At 49.9% G+C, this 17,395-nt stretch overlaps 1 protein-coding gene across 1 annotated transcript in view; it reads right to left on the reverse strand.

The window, feature by feature from the left end:
- RBM20 (RNA binding motif protein 20) overlaps nt 1-17,395 on the reverse strand; it is a 56,261-nt gene that overhangs the window by 4,840 nt on the left and 34,026 nt on the right. Inside the window, exons 10-13 of the mRNA XM_032595154.1 lie at nt 14,253-14,354; nt 12,485-13,145; nt 10,785-10,919; nt 2,843-2,964 (exon numbers count right to left, since the gene is read on the reverse strand). Of these exons, the coding sequence (XP_032451045.1) occupies nt 2,843-2,964; nt 10,785-10,919; nt 12,485-13,145; nt 14,253-14,354 (1,020 nt within the window). The remainder of the gene's footprint in view (nt 1-2,842; nt 2,965-10,784; nt 10,920-12,484; nt 13,146-14,252; nt 14,355-17,395) is intronic.

The raw sequence follows: 17,395 nt of genomic DNA on the forward strand, positions 1-17,395 counted from the left end.
AGAGAATGGAGGCTGCCTCCTACCTCAAAGAGTAATCCTTCACCCCCACCTCAAGGCTTCCTGGTGCTGCTAAGTTTACAAGTTGCCTGACTCAGGTGTGAGCAGCACTGCTGATCGGGTCTCAATTCTTCACTTTTCCCACGTGTAACTCGGGGTAGTGTGGGGTGGGCGAGGCTGTGTGGACAAGAGACATTCTGTCAAGGCCATTGACAGAAACTTTATCTGGGAAGCCCGCGGTGGAGGCTCCCAGCTCCCCAACAGGTGTACCAGGGAAACCTGATCCGCAGTTGGCAGGCCTAAAAGGCTTAGCCCATGTCTGGTCCTGACGTGCCTGGGGACCGCAGGAATGGCTCTGGCCTGCTGTGGGGAGGTAAGGTGGCCTGGGGATTGGCCCATAGGCCCGGAACATAGTATAGTCCACTGCCCTGGAAAAGAATCCAGGATTTAGCATCAGAGGCCCTGGCAAGCCTATACTTATCCTAACTTCCTGAATGACCTTGAGCTGTGTGGCCTCCTTGAGAGCTACATAATCCAGCTGAGAATGCCACATGAGGTCAAAAGTTCTCAAGTCGAGGTATCAGAACTTGCTGGAAAGATTTTTTAAATGAGTATTCTCAGGGCCAGCCCTGGAAAGAATGAATAAGCAGGAGTAGGGTGGGTCCAGGAAGCTGCATTTTTAAAAGATGCTAGCTGGTATGGGGACCATAGTTTGGGGAAATCAGGACCAGATGATTTCCAAGACCCCATTCAGCCCTGCCATTCTATAAATTTTATCTTGTTGGAGTGGAAGAGGAGGATGTCTTCAGAGTAGATGGCTGCCCTCAACTGGCCCTGTGGAGCCCAGTCTGAATCCTTGGTCTGGCCAGGTCAGGCCTTCACCGAGCTCCCCCAGGAGAGGGCAGGATTTGGGCCCCAGGCTCCATAGCTTCCTTGTCCACAGAGCAGCTGCTCCCAGAGGGAAATCAAGAGGTTTAAATGACATGAGTTTGGGCACGGCCAATGACAGATGGTGACACAGGCTATGCTATTATGGGCCTCGGTGTGCAAGATCAGCTTAATAGAGTAAAAAAAAGGAAAGTGATTAACAATCAGGCAACCTGGGGGCACCTTGGTGGCTCAGTCGGTTAAATGTTTGACTTGGGCTCAGGTCATGATCTTGAGGTTTGTGAGTTCGAGCCCCACATTGAGCCCTGTGCTGATTACATGGAGCCTGCTTGGGATTCTCTCCCTCCCTCTCTCTCTGCCTCTTACCTGCTCTCTCTCAATATAAATAAATCAACTTAAAAAAGAAAAAAAAGGGGGCGCCTGGGTGGCTCAGTCGGTTGAGAGTCCGACTTCGGCTCAGGTCATGATCTCACAGTTCGTGAGTTCGAGCCCCGCATCGGGTTCTATGCTGACAGCTCGGAGCCTGGAGCCTGCTTCAGATTCTGTGTCTCCCTCTCTCTGCTCCTTCCCCACTCATGCTCTGTCTCTGTCTCCCAAAAATGAATAAACATTAAAAAACTTAAAAAAAAAAAAAAAAAAGAATCAGGCAATCTGTTCCCAAGCCTAGTAACTCACCATCTGCACGGCTTTGGATAAATCACATAGCTTCTCCGGGTCTCAGTTTCCCTTAGCCATAAAACAAAAGAGTTGACCCATATCTGCATTTCTTAACTAGGAATGCACATTAGACTCATATGGAGAACTTTCTGAAATTATGTATTCCTGGACCCCTGCCCCCAAATTCTACCAAGTATCTAACCTAGTATATATATACTTTCAAAACACTGTCCAGGTGATTCTATTTCACATCTCTGGCTAAGAAATGCTAGATCAGCTCCTCCAACAATTTAATTGTGACAGTAATGCCTGCTCAGGAATTAGGGCATGCTGCCACCATGAGGGTCTGTCCTAGTTGAGGCCTCCTGTGTCAAAACACCAGTCTGACTCCTTGTAGTAAAAACATGAGGTGCCATGAACTATTTCTCCCGGGCATCTGATATACCATGCTTTCTATTAAGTTACTAAACCCCAGCTGTTCCAACACGCTACATATTAGGGGTATTAGTTATAGAACATATTCCTGTAATTCTCTGATTTTAAGATGAGGGTTTTTTTCCCCACATATTCACATCTCTGAAATTGAGATGTATTTTACAATTGATGGAGTCTCACCATTGCAACATTTTTTTTTTCTTGTTGGTCTCCGAGAAATGGGAGCGTGTCTTACAACCGACAGCACCTTACGTTGGATGAAACCTGGTATGTAGAGTATTTTTAATATGTTCCCTGTTACTATACTTTAACTCTTATTTTAGTTAGCGCTTATCTCCTACACTAGAATGGAAGCTCCAGGAGGGCAGGGATTTTTGTCTGATTTGTTGTCGTCGTCGCTGTTTTATCTCCAGTGCCTAGAGCAGCGTCTGTACCTAGTATGCCTGCAATTTAGAGCTGCAGGATAGATTTAAATAGGACAAAACAGTGATAATTTTATTCTAGCAAACAGGGATACTGCATGGGGGAACAGAAACCTAGAGAAATCTCTGCCTCTGGAACATCCAAGTCTTGTGAACAGGACTCAGCCTCACCCATGGGCCAGGTGATGGCTAGCTTGAATTACTCAGGCCAGAGAGAGAGAGAGGCAGATACCCCCAAATCCAGGCCCGAACAGAATGTCTTGTGAGTACTCCAGGAGAGACAGATGCCCCGAGAGCTCAGGGGAGGCAGCCACCATGTGCGGCAGCCTGGCGGAGTCAAGCCTGAGGAAAGAGCAGTTCTCCATGTGGTGGAAGGAAATGGAAACTCCCAGACACAGAGACCAGGGAGTCCCCGGTTGCTCGGCAAGGAAGGCGCTGGTTACCTGTAAGTTCCTGTAGTGAACAGCACTGCGACAGTGGCTTATCTTCGCCATCTCCTCGCTGGTGTAGAACAGCCCACACAGCTTGCAGTAAAACCCAGTCCTGGGCACCACGAACTCCACCCCTGCAGAAGGACAGGGGATGATGGACAGGCAGGGGTTAGGAAGGCGACGTGAGACCCCTGTGGCCTTGCCAGCCGTCAGTGGAAACGGGAGCAGCGAGCTCCGTCCCTCGCTTGCCGTGGACTCTGGCTGGCTGGCCAGCTTCTCCAAGCCTAGTTTCCCCATCTGCAGAGCAGGCATGAGGAAAACAGTGCCGACTCCGTTCACAGGTGGTTGTTGAAGGAAGGGATGAACTCCCTCAAGCGTGCTGGAACGCTCAGCAACTCTACGCTCTGCGGCTGCCTCTGCAGACCGAAGCCCTCCGACCATCAGCCTGCTTGCAGGGAGAGGAGGAGGAAGGAGGTTTCTCGCATTTCACTGCTTGGCTTTCATTTCTCTATGCTGTACCCCTCTCTGTAGCTGCTGTGGCCAGGACTCTGAAAGAATGCTCTCATTTTTGTTTGTTTTAGAATTATATTCATTAAAGAAAATTGTAAAAATACACAGAAATGAGGAAAAATCACTCAGTCCTTCAATCAAAATATTTTCTTTTGGTGGGGGGTGCAGGGGGGCCGTTTTAACTGTGCCCTAAATGCAATTCTGTCTCCTCCCTTTTCCACGTAACAGTTACGTAAAATCATAAACATTCTCCCACCCTTCTCCAGTCTTTACCTCTGAGCCATTAACCAACAGCATTTTATTTGGGATTTGCTAAACAGAGGTCACAGGATTCTGGGAGGCCTTTTGATTTAAAGGAAAGAAAAGAGCGGCCCAATAGCCAGGGAAGTTAAGTGGCAGTGTCCCAGCCCAGAGGATTCACCTGAAAGAGAGGGCAGAAGCTCCAGCCTTCACCACGGTGTTCTGAGGGCCACGGTTCTCCTCCCTCTCTCTCTCTCTCTTTCTTTTTGTAAATTACTAGCCCCATTGCTGAGTTTATTTTTTTACTTTTTAAAAAGTGTTTATTTCTGAGAGAGGGAGAGAGAGAGCATGAGCAGGGGAAGGGCAGAGGGAGAGGGAGACAGAGGATCCAAAGCAGGCTCTAGGCTGACAGCAGAGAGCCTGATGGAGGGATGGACCCCCGCGAACCGTGGGATCATGACCTGAGCCGAAGTCGGACACTCAACTGACTGAGCTGCCCAGGCACCCCATGGTTCTCCTCTTGAAGCCACGGTCAGCAGAGTGGAAAGAGCCCAGGTCTGAGAGGGCGCAGACCAGACTCCAAGAACCTGTGGAACCCGGGGAGAGTCAGCTGAATGCCACCGTTGGCCGGGGCCTCAGTTTCTTCAGGTGCCTGATTGTGACATGCCAGCAGAAGAGCAGGTATAAGGGCTGTGAAAAAGCAGGACCCGTGATGGAACTAAAGGAACGGGGCTGGCGGCTCCGAATGCCCAGATCCTGCTTCCAGACCGGGGCCGCTGGTGTGTGCGCCTGGCACTCGGCTGGGCTTTGCTGCCGCCCATCTGGTTAGCACCCGCTGCCCTGCTGGGGGCGGCAGTGGTCGGAGAGCTGCCCGCACGGGAGTCGGGGGGGGGGGGGGGGGCGGGGAAGGGAGAGAGGGGCTGGGAGCAGCCCACCAGGGGAACGGCCGCTTCTTCTTGCACAGAGGGAGACAGGCCAGGTCCCCACCGAGGCGCTGTGTGTGACCACGAGTCCGGGCTTCCTTCGCTTTCCTGCCTCGGCCTCCCAGAGCGGAGACAGACCTACGCGCACAGGAGACCCTGTCATAGAGCAGCAGCTTAGACTTGTAATTACAATTTTTTTTTCCGTGTCAAAAGAGCCACTTATCAGTGTGCAGCAGGGGGCCTGGAGGGAGTGGGGAGCCCGGGAGGCCTGCCCCAGGCCTGCCTTGACTGATTGCTCCTCTGTGGTTTGGGGCCTGGTTTTGGCAGCCTCCTCAGCCAGTTTTCTCTAACTGCCACGCAGAGCGCTGCCCTGCCTCCAGCAGTCGCCAGCAGGGAGGGGGCCTCCCTCGGCCCTCTGCCCAGAGGGAGGCTGTGTCCTTCCCTTCCTCACCTTCCTCCCGCCCTCACTGCAAGGGACAGAAAAGCGGCCCCTGCCCTGCCTGTGGGTGGCCAGCTCCCCCCTCCACCCCACAAACAGGCTGGTGGCGAAGGAGCATAAATGAAGCAAGGCCCGCCTTCATCCCCTGTTCCCACAGAACGGCTCCCCCCTTGCTGCTGCAGAACAGGGAGATAAAGGCAATTGGGAAGGAAGAAGCACTACCCGGAGACCATGCGGAGCAGACACAGGCCTGGGATCAGAGCCGCTCCTTCCTCTGTCCTGTCCCAGACGCTGGTTGGGCCAGCTGGGTGGTCCCAGCACAGAAACCTGGGGTCTCACTGCAGGCCCCGGGGTTAAGGCCTTCAGCATCCTTCAAGTTTCCCCAGAGACCTTCTAACCGCTGCCCTGGGTCCCCCAGAAGGAGCTTCGCTGCCTCAGAAGCCACCAGAGTGTAAAGCTGGGCCCAAGCTGGCAGCTGTGGCCCCTTTCAACACAAGAAGCACAGCTACCGTGTGGGGGGGGGGCTGGTTCTGGGTGAGACTGCACTTGAACAAAGGCTCCCACTGCCAAAAAAAACACAGAAACACAAAACGCAAAACCAAAAACCAAAAACAAGCTTGGAAGCCATGGAATAATGGAGGGAAAATAGAATTTAGAGTCAGACAGATCTAGCTCCTTGACTTACACTGTGTAACCTCAGGTACATTATTTAAACTCTCTGAGATTAGCTTCCTCCTCTGTAAAACAGAAATGATACCCCCACGAAGGGTATTATGGGTAGCACCTCTCATTTTGCCTGGTGCTCAGAAACGGAGAGTTTCCAGACACATTTCTCCACAGAGGCCTTCTTGCCCTCTAACCTTTCACCAGGGCCGCCTGGAGAACCCAGACTCCAAAGGTTGGCAGCAACACTTCCCTGCCCCTGCCTGGGGCCCAGCAGCTGGACAGGCGGTACCAGGTGGTGAAAAGACCGCGCTGAGGGAGGAGAAGCCTGAGGAGGATCCCCGAATGCCTGGCGACTCCCCCCTGAGTAACTGGGAGTTGCCCCGGGCACTACATGCCAACACCGTCTTGGATGCCTCTGGAATGTGAGGGCCACAAGTGACGCTACCGCGTCGAGAAAACTGTGAGCTCCCCAACCAGTCTGGAGCCACGTGGTCCTCCCATTTTTCAGCCTCTACTAAGGGAACGACGATTAAAGCTGCATTTGCTTTCTAATAATAGCTCCTGGCCCAGGCAATTCTAACTCGGTCATCCTAGCAAAGCCTGCGATGGGTGCAGGGGGACCTTGCGTTTTTGCAGACAATGCCCTTTGGTACTGGTAAGCACAGGCCCTGGCAGGCGCAGGCTGGCTAGGGTCACCCAAAGCTGGCCTGAAACACATGGGCAGTGCCCTCTCCCTGCCAGCCATGCTCACCCCAGTCCCTGAGCAATGGCACTTCACCTCCCTTTTACTCTGGATCCTGGCATTTCCCCTTTGCCTCCCTGCTCTCCGTAGGGACAAAGCCTGAAAGTCGTTCCCTGCCTCCCTAGAAGTCTCTGCAGTAGTGACTGATTCTGGAGGGTGAGGGTTATGCAACCTGAGTGAGAGGAAACAGTAGGTCTCCATTACTACCTCATGAACGAGTAATAACAACAGACAACCCTTCAGTACCTCCTACTGGAAGATACTAAGACCTTACAAGTACTCATGCGTTTCATCCTCAAAGTAACTGAACACAGTAGGCTTCTATGTTACTACCCTTACTTATTGATGAAGAAAGTCAATAAATCAATGAAAAGAGTCAAAGAGGTTGCTCATTGTCTCCTAGCCAGCTGGGATTTGAACCTGGGGAGTCATTTTCCACAGTTTGTGCTCTTAACCACTGCACAAAAATTGCCTTTCCTACATTGCGCTTCCTGTGCCAGAGGAACCAGAATGGCAGAGTGGTCTCAGATTAGAAGCCCCGAGTTCTGACCTGAACTTGATGTGTGTTCTTGGGTAAGCATCTGGGCTTCCATTTCCTCTCCTGTCAAATGCGGAAAATAGTACCATACCCCGACCCCCTGAGATAAGATAATGGGTCTCAAAGCTAACCGAAGACTACATTCAAGACGAAAGTACAATCTGTAAAAGGCCCAAACTGGAAGCAACCCAAATGCCCGTCAAGAGACAAATGAATCAACAAAATGTGGTTTACCTGTATCCACAATGCAATACTCCTCAACAATACAAAGAAGCCAACCATTGATCCACCCCACAATTATCAATGAATCTCAAAATAATTATGCTGGGTGAAAGAAGTCAGGCAAAAACAATGTATCCCATATGATTCCCTTTCTATGAAATTCTAAAATGCAAACTAATATTTAGTGACAGAAAGCAGATCAGTAGTTACCTGGGGACTGAGGTGTGGGGAGGGAGGAATTACAAAGGAGCACCAGCAAATTTAAGAAGTGATGAATACGTTCGCTCTCTAATTGTGGTAATGGTCTCACAGATGTACGTATATGTCAAAACTGATCAACTGTACGCCTTACATATGTGCACTTCATTAACGTCAATTATACTTCATTAGAGCTGTTTTTAAAAACAGAATGAGATCCCATTTTCCTAACAGGTTGGTAAAGATTAAAAACTGATGACATCCAATGTTGGTAAGGAAGCGGAGAATGAGAATCCTCACTCCGGCAGTGAAAACTGGTATAATCTTTATGGAGTGCAATTTAGCAGCAATTATGAAAATGTGAAATGCAAATATATCTGATGCCCCCCCCCCAACCCCCCCCGCCCCCCGCCTTGCAATCCCATGGTCTAGGACGCTGTCCTACAGAAACCCAGGCATGCACACAAATGTAAGAGCATGTCTGGAAGGCAGCAGAGCATAGAGGCGGCAGGGCCCCATGAGTCAAACTACTAGGATTTGAATCCTGGCTCCAATCTTTGCTAATCATCACCTTTGTAATTCTGCATCTGAGATTCCTAGCCTATAAAATAAGGATAAAAATATTACGTACCTCATAGGTGTTTTGAGAGAGTTACATGAGGTAAGCACTAGCAATGGTGCCTGCATGGTAAATCATAAAAATAAAAGCTTAACTATTATAGCCCTTTAATAATGGGAAAAGAAACTGACAACATCCTAAGTGTTCACCAGGAGAGAAATGGATAAGTAATTTATGGTGTACATCTTTTAGGATGGAATATGTGTGCTGGTTCAGAAGAATGCATTCTCTGTGTACTGATGTGAAGAGATCTCTAAGATCCACTGTTAAGTTAAAAAAGCAAATTGGAAGGGCGCTTGGGTGGCTCAGTTGGTTGAGTGTCCGACTCTTGATTTCTGCTCAAGTCATGGCCCCGGGGTCGTGGGATCGAGCCCCGTGTTGGGTTCTGTGTTGAATGTGGAGCCTGCTTAATAAGATTCTTTCTCCCTTTGCCCCTTTCCCCCGCTTGCACTCTCTCACTCTCTCTCATAAAAAAAAATTTTTTTTAATTAAAATAAAGGGGGTGGGGGTGCCTGGATGGCTCAGTTGGTTAAACGTCTGGCTTTGACTCAGGTCATGATCTCCCAGTTCTTGAGTTCAAGCCCCATGTCAGGCTCTGTGCTGACAGCTCGGAGCCTGGAGCCTGCTTCAGATTCCGTGTCTCCCTCTCTGCCCCTTCCCTGCTCACACTCCATCTCTCAAAAATAAATAAACATTAACAATTAAAAAAAAAAAGCAAACTGTAGAACATTCTGTGTATAGTGTGATCTAGCCCATGGGTATGACCATGGCTACCTCTGGAGCTGGGGAGAAAACTGGAGGGAAGAAACACAACATTTAACATATACTTTATATGGCTCTTATTTAAAAAAAGTTTTTTTAACGTTTATTCACTTTTTGATAGAGAGACAGAGCACGAGTGGGGGAAGGGCAGAGAGAGAAGGAGACACAGAATCCAAAGCAGGCTCCAGGCTCTGAGCTGACAGCACACAGCCTGACACGGGGCTCGAGCTCACGGACTGTGAGATCATGACCTGAGCTAAGTCGGACGCTTAACCGACCGAGCCACCCAGGTGCCCCTATATGGCTCTTATTTTTTAAATTTGTCATAATAATCTTTCACACTTTTGGGAATGAAAAATAATAAAAGAGACATGAATTACAAGGTAGCAGAATTTATTCTTAATTTTTGCTTGTGTGGGTCATACAGATTCCAAGTTCTTGGAGACTTGTGTTCCATTTCTCAACTGGCCCAGAGTGCTCTGCATGGTGCCATGTTATCTAGTAAGCGCTGCTCAGTACCAAGGAGTACTCTATGAAAATGGAGCATTTGGAGGACAAAAGCAGTAAGAAATGTTTAAAAGGAGATGAAAACAAAAAGAGAAACCTGATGGAAAGGGTGAGCATCTGTACTGACCAGCCCCTCCCTGAATAAGCAGACATGTGGTCATTGGTCATCACATAACCCATTCTTCTCGTGCTTCCTTGTGACGCTTTCCCAAATGACACCCGCCTAAGCGCTCTCTCAAGCAGCTGCTACTTCTCCTTTGTCTCGTTGCTTTCCAACCTCTCAAAGTGAAAGCAAAGACTCAAAGATGATGTGGAGTGGGAGTCACTGGGTTAGCAATAGTGTCAGAAGCTCCCAGGTGCCCTCACTCTGCCCTGAGACTTTAGTTAACTGTCCCCTTTGAAAATGTGTCCTAGTTGATTTATTATTATTTTTTTAAATTTTTTTTTTTTTGAGACAGAGAGAGACAGAGCATGAGCAGGGGAGGGGCAGAGAGAGAGAGGGAGACACAGAATCCGAGGCAAGCTCCAGGCTCTGAGCTGTCAGCACAGAGCCCGACGCGGGGCTCGAATTCATGGTCCGTGAGATCATGACCTGAGCTGAAGTCGGACGCTTACCCAACTGAGCCACCCAGGCGCCCCTGATTTATTATTAACCTCCCTTCCCATCCCCCTCCAACACTTCCACCATTAAAACACCAGTGATCCAAGTCAATCCCATATTATAGGTGAAAACACTAAGGCTCAGGAACCCCAACCTATCATTCCCTGTCAGGCCTCTGCATTTGCACATTCCCTGCCCGAGGCCCGAGCCACCCCCTTCTCAATGCCCCCTACCATCTGGTCCCCTGGATCCCCAATCTCCATTCTGCCTGTGGCTGGGTTGACTGCCAGGTGGGTTCTGACAGTACCTTCCACTCCAAGGGCCTCCAAGAAAAGTAGTTTTACCTCCCAATCTTTCTCTCTTTCTTTTATTGACTTGTTAATAAAGGACTTGTAGTGACTGGGAAAAAAAAAAATCAAAATACATCCTGGGGATGGGTTGTCTGAGATTACGCAGTCATCCAATAAGTAGAATAGGAAGGAAAGGGGACCACGTCTCTCTCTGTTCAATGCTCCTTCCGTCAACTATATTGTATCTGCCCCAAATGCAGTCTCTTCAGCATCACTGCCTCACAGAAGCTCGTCCTTCAAAGAACAAACAAATGTTTTGGGAAGGGTTGGGATAGGGAAGCCAGTAGCTGAAGAAGTTCATTTCTGCTGACTTTGGGCAGCCACTGGGGCCTCTGAGCCCTGCCTGAATAAAGCCGTATGGTCAGAAACAAAGCATTCCCAAATAGGGAAATCAAGTCTTTGCTCTGGCTCCCAGGGCAATGCTGCTCAAGGCCTGATACCATGAGGTATGTGGTCTATCATGGGAGAATGAAATTGCAAGAAACTTTAAAGATACGCACCTTGCGTGCCTCGGTCATTACATCAGACATTAAACACAACAACAAAATGACAAAAGGCCCCCTGGAGCTCCTAGGTGTGTCCATGGAACGATCATTTCCTGGAGCTGAATTCTCAGGAAGGACTGTATTTCACCTACCTAGGGGAATGCTAAGTTCACTGAACACATCCTCGGGCTCCCAGGAAGGCAAAGAGAGGGGCTGTTTCAGCTCCACTTCCGTGTATTCCGGTGACCTCACATCCAAAGATTTTACTTCCATGTACCTGGAGTTTTCTGCAAGACATGAGCCAAGGCAGAGAACTAATGAAGCACAACAGACCTCAAAGATTCCCTGCAATTCTATTCTTGCACTGTGTGATCAGGAATGGTCCCTTGCACGGCTTAATAACACGAAGCTAGGGCAAGGACTGCTAATTAGGTCCAAAATGCTGTAATTAAGAGTTTGCCCCACTGCCAAAAAGAATGCCACACCCACGGACCCTTGGCAAACCTTTGCATTGGGTCTGTGGGGGATGGGCTGTTGCCCCTTTGGGCTGGGAGGATCCCTACCTTGCCCCCCAACTCACAAATCACTCCATCCCTGCAGGCAGAAGGGCAAAAATTGTGCTGACGTCTGTAGGGGCAGAGGCTGACAGAAGAGGCAGTGCCGTTTCCACCCCAAGCTGCTAGAGCAGTGTTATTAAATATGAACTCCAAACACTGGGTAAGCTAATAAGCCATTAACACCAGTGCATGTTGAGGCCTATCCGGCAAACTAAAGGGGTTCAATCAGGGCAAGGTGAACAGTTTGCTCTTTCTTTACTCCTGCCTTCTGTAGACACAGCCCGGGCCTCAGTGTTTCTCTGGCAACAAGAAGGCAGCGCGTGGCAGTTTCCATGGAGACTCGCAGGTGGAAAACAGCTCAGGTCAGCCTGACAGGGAGGAAAGCCGGAGCCTCCAGCTCCCTGACAGGCTCATGCCGGCCGCAGGGCGCTGGATGGAAATGTCTCTTTTCAAGCCTTTACTCAACGGCTTCTGTCCCCGACTCTCGGCCCCCCTACTTCAACCTTCCAAGTGCCGCAGGCTTTCTGCGAAATGGAGCTCTAGTTATTTCCATGTGGAGAACACTGAGGGCTCCTCCTCCTCTGCCCCCCCTCCCTCCCGCCGTGGCCCTTGATGGATCTTTGTTTCCACTTGGCAGAGAAGACAGGGCTTAGCCTATTTTAAACTCCGTCTCTCATGATGTCATAGCGCCGGGCACAGATACAACATCACCTGCAATGGAGGCGGAGGACAGTCTGGGACAAGCCTTGTTTCACCACCAGGCTGTGGAGAAAAGGGGGTCTGCGGTGGTAGCAAGGGGAAGCGGCCATACCCCTCAGCAGCACCTTGATCCTAACCTCCGCCCGCTCCTGGCTGCTTTCTTGCCTCCCTGGCTGCTTTTCCCGCCCCCTCACTCGGGCCTCACAGAAATAACAGCCTGGGTGGTCCACCGTTGTGCAGCCATGACAGGCTGCTTGCTGACCGGAGGACCCGAAGCCCCTTGGCCTGATAACTCAAAGCTTTTGCTAGGTTTTAGTTGCCAGAGTCCACCTGGGCTCCCGTAAATTCAGAGAAGTCTGCCCTATCTGAGTTTGCTTCTCAGAAAACATGTGGCCTCCTATCTGATTTCCTTTACACCGTTTGCCTAAAAGCGCTAACCGTTTAACCAGGCCTTTAGAAGCTGGCTCTCTGCACCGACTTTAATGCTGGCTGAAACCTTAGTCATGTTCATTCCAGCCTGCACATGCCCACACACCTCCCTAGGTGAGCAGTGGTCCCATCAACCCAAGCGCACAGGAGAAAAGGGAGGTAGTTACCCTGGGTGGACACTCCTTGGCAAGCCTGGCTTTGGAGGTCAGTTTCGGTGCGGGGGCTGGCTTTCCCCTCCAGGGGACCGCCTTCACATGCCCCATCTTCGGGGGGCCCCCCGGCCTTGCAGTCATCGAGAGGTGGGCTAGGCTGCCGGGCCCCCTCCTCTGCTGGCTTGGGGGAAGACATTTGCTGGAGTGGAGGGGCCGGATGAACATCGGAGCTCTCCCCTCCCTTTGCCTGCTTCTCGTAGCAATCTGAACCCTCCAGTGAGAGGTCTGTCTTACGTTCAGCTGGCTTCCGCTCAGCGTCCAGATTTAGGCCAGGCATTTCTACGTCCATGTCACTGGGACAGCTCGTGGAAGCAGAAGGCAGATCTTTGGGTGACTTGAGGCTGAGTTCCGTAGCCCCGTTACCTACGGGCTTCACACACTCGTTGGTGAAATCCTTGGTTACGTCCAGGTCTAAGGTGGACGTCACACAGGGACATGTTTCTGGGCAGATTTTGTCCTTCTGCTCAATGGGCACAATTTCTTCCAGTTCTGGGATGTCTGGTTCCATAATAAAATCTTCCTCCTCCCCAACCTCGTCCACTGTAACCAGCTCCTCCATGTTAGTGGGATACCAGCTCTCCCCTTCTGCCTCACTTCCACTCTCCCAGTCTTGCTCCTGAACAAAAATGCAGAATAAGGGTCAGAGAGTGACTGAGAAGCAGGTCATAGTATTCAACCAGAGCGCACAAACCTTGACCACAGGACCCCTAAAAACCAGGAAGATCCTGAGCACTCTTACTTCTGCCTGGGAACATTTGCTGGCTAATGAGGAGCTGTAACCCACTCAAGTCCCACATCACTGATTCATCTCTAGGTTGGGGCTCAAAACAGCATTTGGAATAAGCCCTCAATGCTTCATCTACCATGTTTAAAACGGCACACAGAATTTCAAGTCCTGGTACGTAATAGGTGCTCAATAATCAGTTTTTAAATGAGTGAATGACAAACTTACAATCTCTAAATAAATCAACTTGCTGGAGCTATTTCCTTGCATGTAGGCCATCACTGAATGTAACAGTAGCAAAGTCCCCCCACCCCACCCCCACGCTAAATTCCCCCAAGGTCCCTTTCCCAGCAAGGGTGCAACCTACGCAGCCATGGCTCATATTCAGCCCCTCCTGAAACTTCTCTTCACGTCCCCAGCAGCCAGATTTCGGAGATCAACTTCCTTGCCAGTGATACCCATCTCTCTACCTCTCCTGACCAGAAAGACACAAAGCTGGCCACGTTCCAAACACATTTCTTTTTGCTGAGGCAGCCCCAACACTGTAAGTGGATGTTTTACTTTAATTAAGTCAAATAATCTTTGCGAGCACAGTAGATGTTTTGTTAGTCCCAGGGTCTGGGCATGCTGAAGTCAGGGCCCCAGCCTGTGCATCCAAAGCTCCCCTCTTCCCCCAGCCCCTCCCAAGGGACCTATTTTGGGAGCCTGGCTCTGAAGCCTGAGTCTTTTTTGGGCACATGTTTTCTCTTATGAGCACAGCCAAGTCGTTGGAGACTGAGGCAGAGCCCAGGCGTATGGTAAAGAGCTCCTTAGTAAAGACTGTGCAAAGATCCCAGGGAAAACCATTCTCCCAAAACCATTCTGGCTTCATTCGTGGAATCACAGGTGGGGTGTTGGACACATCCGTGCAGCGAGCGGGGCATCACAGGGCAGGATGGGGACTCCAGAGACGTGGTGCCCAATCGCCATCATGCACATGTGGCTCTACGCAAACTTTACCTTTGTCCTTGTGTCCTCTGCATCAGAGGATTCTGTTTCTTTCTCCTGCCTGCCCACTGATGCGGTGCTTTCTTCCATGCCCTCCTGCTCCTCTTTTCCAGCCTTACCAAAGGAAGAACAGAACAAACCAAATCAACAGTGAGCAGTGGCAGAGAAAAGAGGGAGAAAATGATGCTGAGCACAGCTAACAGTCACTAAGTGTGTTTTCACAGACACCATTTCCTTTATCCTCACAAAAACCCCTCGGAGGCAGGTGCTATGATCTTCATTTTACAGATGAGGAAACTAAGGCTCAGAGAGGTTAAGTAACTTGCTCAAAGTCACACAGACAAAGGAGGCACAGAAATGTCTTAATGGCTGAACTGATGTCTTTAGTGGGGCAGAAATCCCTGGCAAACTGGGTGCTTTTCGCTGTTATGAAATCTACAGACAGGAGAAGTAAAGGGACCAAGGGTGAACTGGCCCTGGGGTTAACAAACATCATGGTGACATCTCCCCCAAAGATCTGCTGCGGCCATAGAAGTCCCATCCAGGGCACTTATGAGTAGGAAGGGGGCGGTCAGCCGACCAGCGTCCTCTCACCCCTCGTTTGTCCTCTCTCTTTCCTAGAGCTACAGTCCAAACTAGCAATCCCCTCCCTTCTTCCTTCCTTCTATTCCTTCCCTCAAATTCAGTCCCTCATGACAGACAGTGCTCATGTCTGAGAGAGCGAACAGCTAGAAGCAGGTGTTCGGTTGGAGAATTAGCCTCTGAGCAGCCTTGAAAACAGGGTCAGCGAACACTCGTCCTCAGGTCAAATCTGAGCTCCTTTTACACAATCTGTGAATTAACAAGACTTTTCACATTTTTAAATAGTTGCTTTTTAAACGATTACATAAGTGCCTACATAATATCTTCACGTTGGCCTCTTGGCCCACGTAGCCTAAAACGTTTGCTGTCTGGTGCTTTGTAGAACAAGTTTGCCAAACCTCATTTTAGAAGTTTTTGGAGGATACTCTCCCCTGACTTAAACTTTGGCCACCAGATCAGTGACTCTTCCTGGACTTTCTCAGGGGCCAGCTGCATCTTCCCGACGATTCTGGCTGAGGTTGGCTCTGAGTAAGTGACTCTGGTTCTGATTCCTTACAACCGGACACACCCCTCTGGCGCTGACACAGAACCAGCTGGGGCAGGAGCTCAGAGCTGACTGGTTTAACCAGTTATTACCAGACAGGGGAAGAGAGCTAACATCCTCAGGTCCTCGCTCTTTCTGGTATTTGGAGCGGAAGATTCCAAGCTCTGCTCTGGTCTTCCAAGCTAGCCTAAGTGCAAAGCAGCTCCAAATGCCTTTTTAGCCATCAGAATCCATAGCTTCCACCAAAAGGAGAGGTCTTTTATTGTTATCTCCCTGAATAAACTACCTATGGCTCTCCCTTGTCCGAGTAAGTAACGCTTATCCTCCCCAAGCAAATTCCTCCAGCCACACTCCTAGGTGGACACAATAGAGCCCCCTCCAATTCCAGTTGGGAGAGGCAGGGGCAGCCTGGCCCGACGTAAGCACCTCACCATTTGCATCTAGGCGTTTCTTCCCGCAGGCAAAGGAAGAGCAGTGCCTTCAGTGTGCCCCTCGCCCTGGGATCACTTCAAGTGAGAGCAGCAGTTTAAGGGAAGCCAAGAAATGCAATCAGTGCACCCAGCTGCCCGCGCCAGCTCACAGACTAAGATATTGGGCCCCAACTGTTGCAAGCAGAGCTCTGCCTCCACAGAGCTAGGCCTACGGTTAAACCACCTCCTAACTGGTCTCCCCCTTCTGCCCTGTAGCCTCCTCCCAAGTCTATTCTCCCCAAGGCGATCAAGAATGATGACTCCACAAGGCAAAAACTGTCCTAACCTCACCACACCTTCTTGCTTAAATATTTCATTTGTTTCCCTTTGCATTCGGGATAAAGACACAAATCCGTAACCTGCCTACAACCTTGCATGATAAGGCCCATTGACAAACCAGACCTACGTCTCAGCATTCTAACCCTGGCTGTCTCTGTTCCTGCAACACTGACCCTCAGCCACAAGGCCTTTGCACATGCTGTTCTGTCTGTTCTCCTTCCTTTCACTCAGTGAAACCCACCATTCCTTCAAATCTCAACAGTCGCATCTTAACCCAGGGAAGCCTCTAATTCGTTGCCACCTTAACAGTAGTATATACCTCCATCTCCTTCTTAGCACTTAACTCATGCTCTTCTACTCATCTGAGGAATTATTTGATTAGTGTGTCTTTCCATTAGACCATGAGCTCCTGAGATCAAGGGTCATTTCAGTTTTCACTCAGAACTGTAGTCCCAGTGCTAGGTGCTCTGTGGATATTAGTCAATACAAGGATGGAGACTGGAAGGAGGGGGTGGAGTGGTTAACTAGCTCACACCTGCCTCTGGCATGCTTAGGTCTCTCTGTCTAGGCTCTGAACTGAGCATAAGTAGTTTTTCTGTTTCTCCCTTCTATGGACTGCCTATACTGGGGGCTGCATTCTAGGGAACCTTGGGCTCCATCTGGCCTACAGACATGTTCTAGTCTATACAGTTTCTAAAATGTGGAAAAATTTCAGAGATACGTGGATTTTGGTGCTGCTCTTTAAAAAATGGGGAATCTAATAGCACCCGGCTTGCATTCCTGAATGGCAACCATAGAACAGAGCTGAGGAGTGGCTAACTGCCCCCAGTAGACAGGTACCCCCTCCTTGGTCTGCCATGATTACTTCTTTCCACGTTGGTTTCACCCTTATTACCAGGTCTGTGTCCCCTTCCTGGCTTCCTTTCTCCAGGCATCTGGGTCTATAACCCTTGATCGCCCTTCCAGTCAAGTGGAGGAATGTTTCCTACCCATGTTCACCCTACTCAGTGACTTGATCTCTTTCCTTCTTTCTATGGCCTTGTGGTCAAGGTTGAGTCTCAGGTGTGGACTTGGCCACTTACAAACACTGAACAGCACACACACTGGCCTCTCCAGCATGGGCACTTTCTCCAGACATCTTAGAGGTTTTGAATGAGCACAAGCTCATTAAAGCCCTATGATAGCCCTGTGATCACACCCATCTCACCAATGAGAAAATTGAGGCCCAGAAGAACAGGGAGTGACCTGGTTCTCAGAAGCCAGGCCTTTGTTTCCAGAGT

The sequence above is a fragment of the Lynx canadensis genome, chromosome D2 (assembly GCF_007474595.2).
Source record: "Lynx canadensis isolate LIC74 chromosome D2, mLynCan4.pri.v2, whole genome shotgun sequence".
In the NCBI taxonomy this organism is placed as follows: Eukaryota; Metazoa; Chordata; class Mammalia; order Carnivora; family Felidae; genus Lynx; species Lynx canadensis.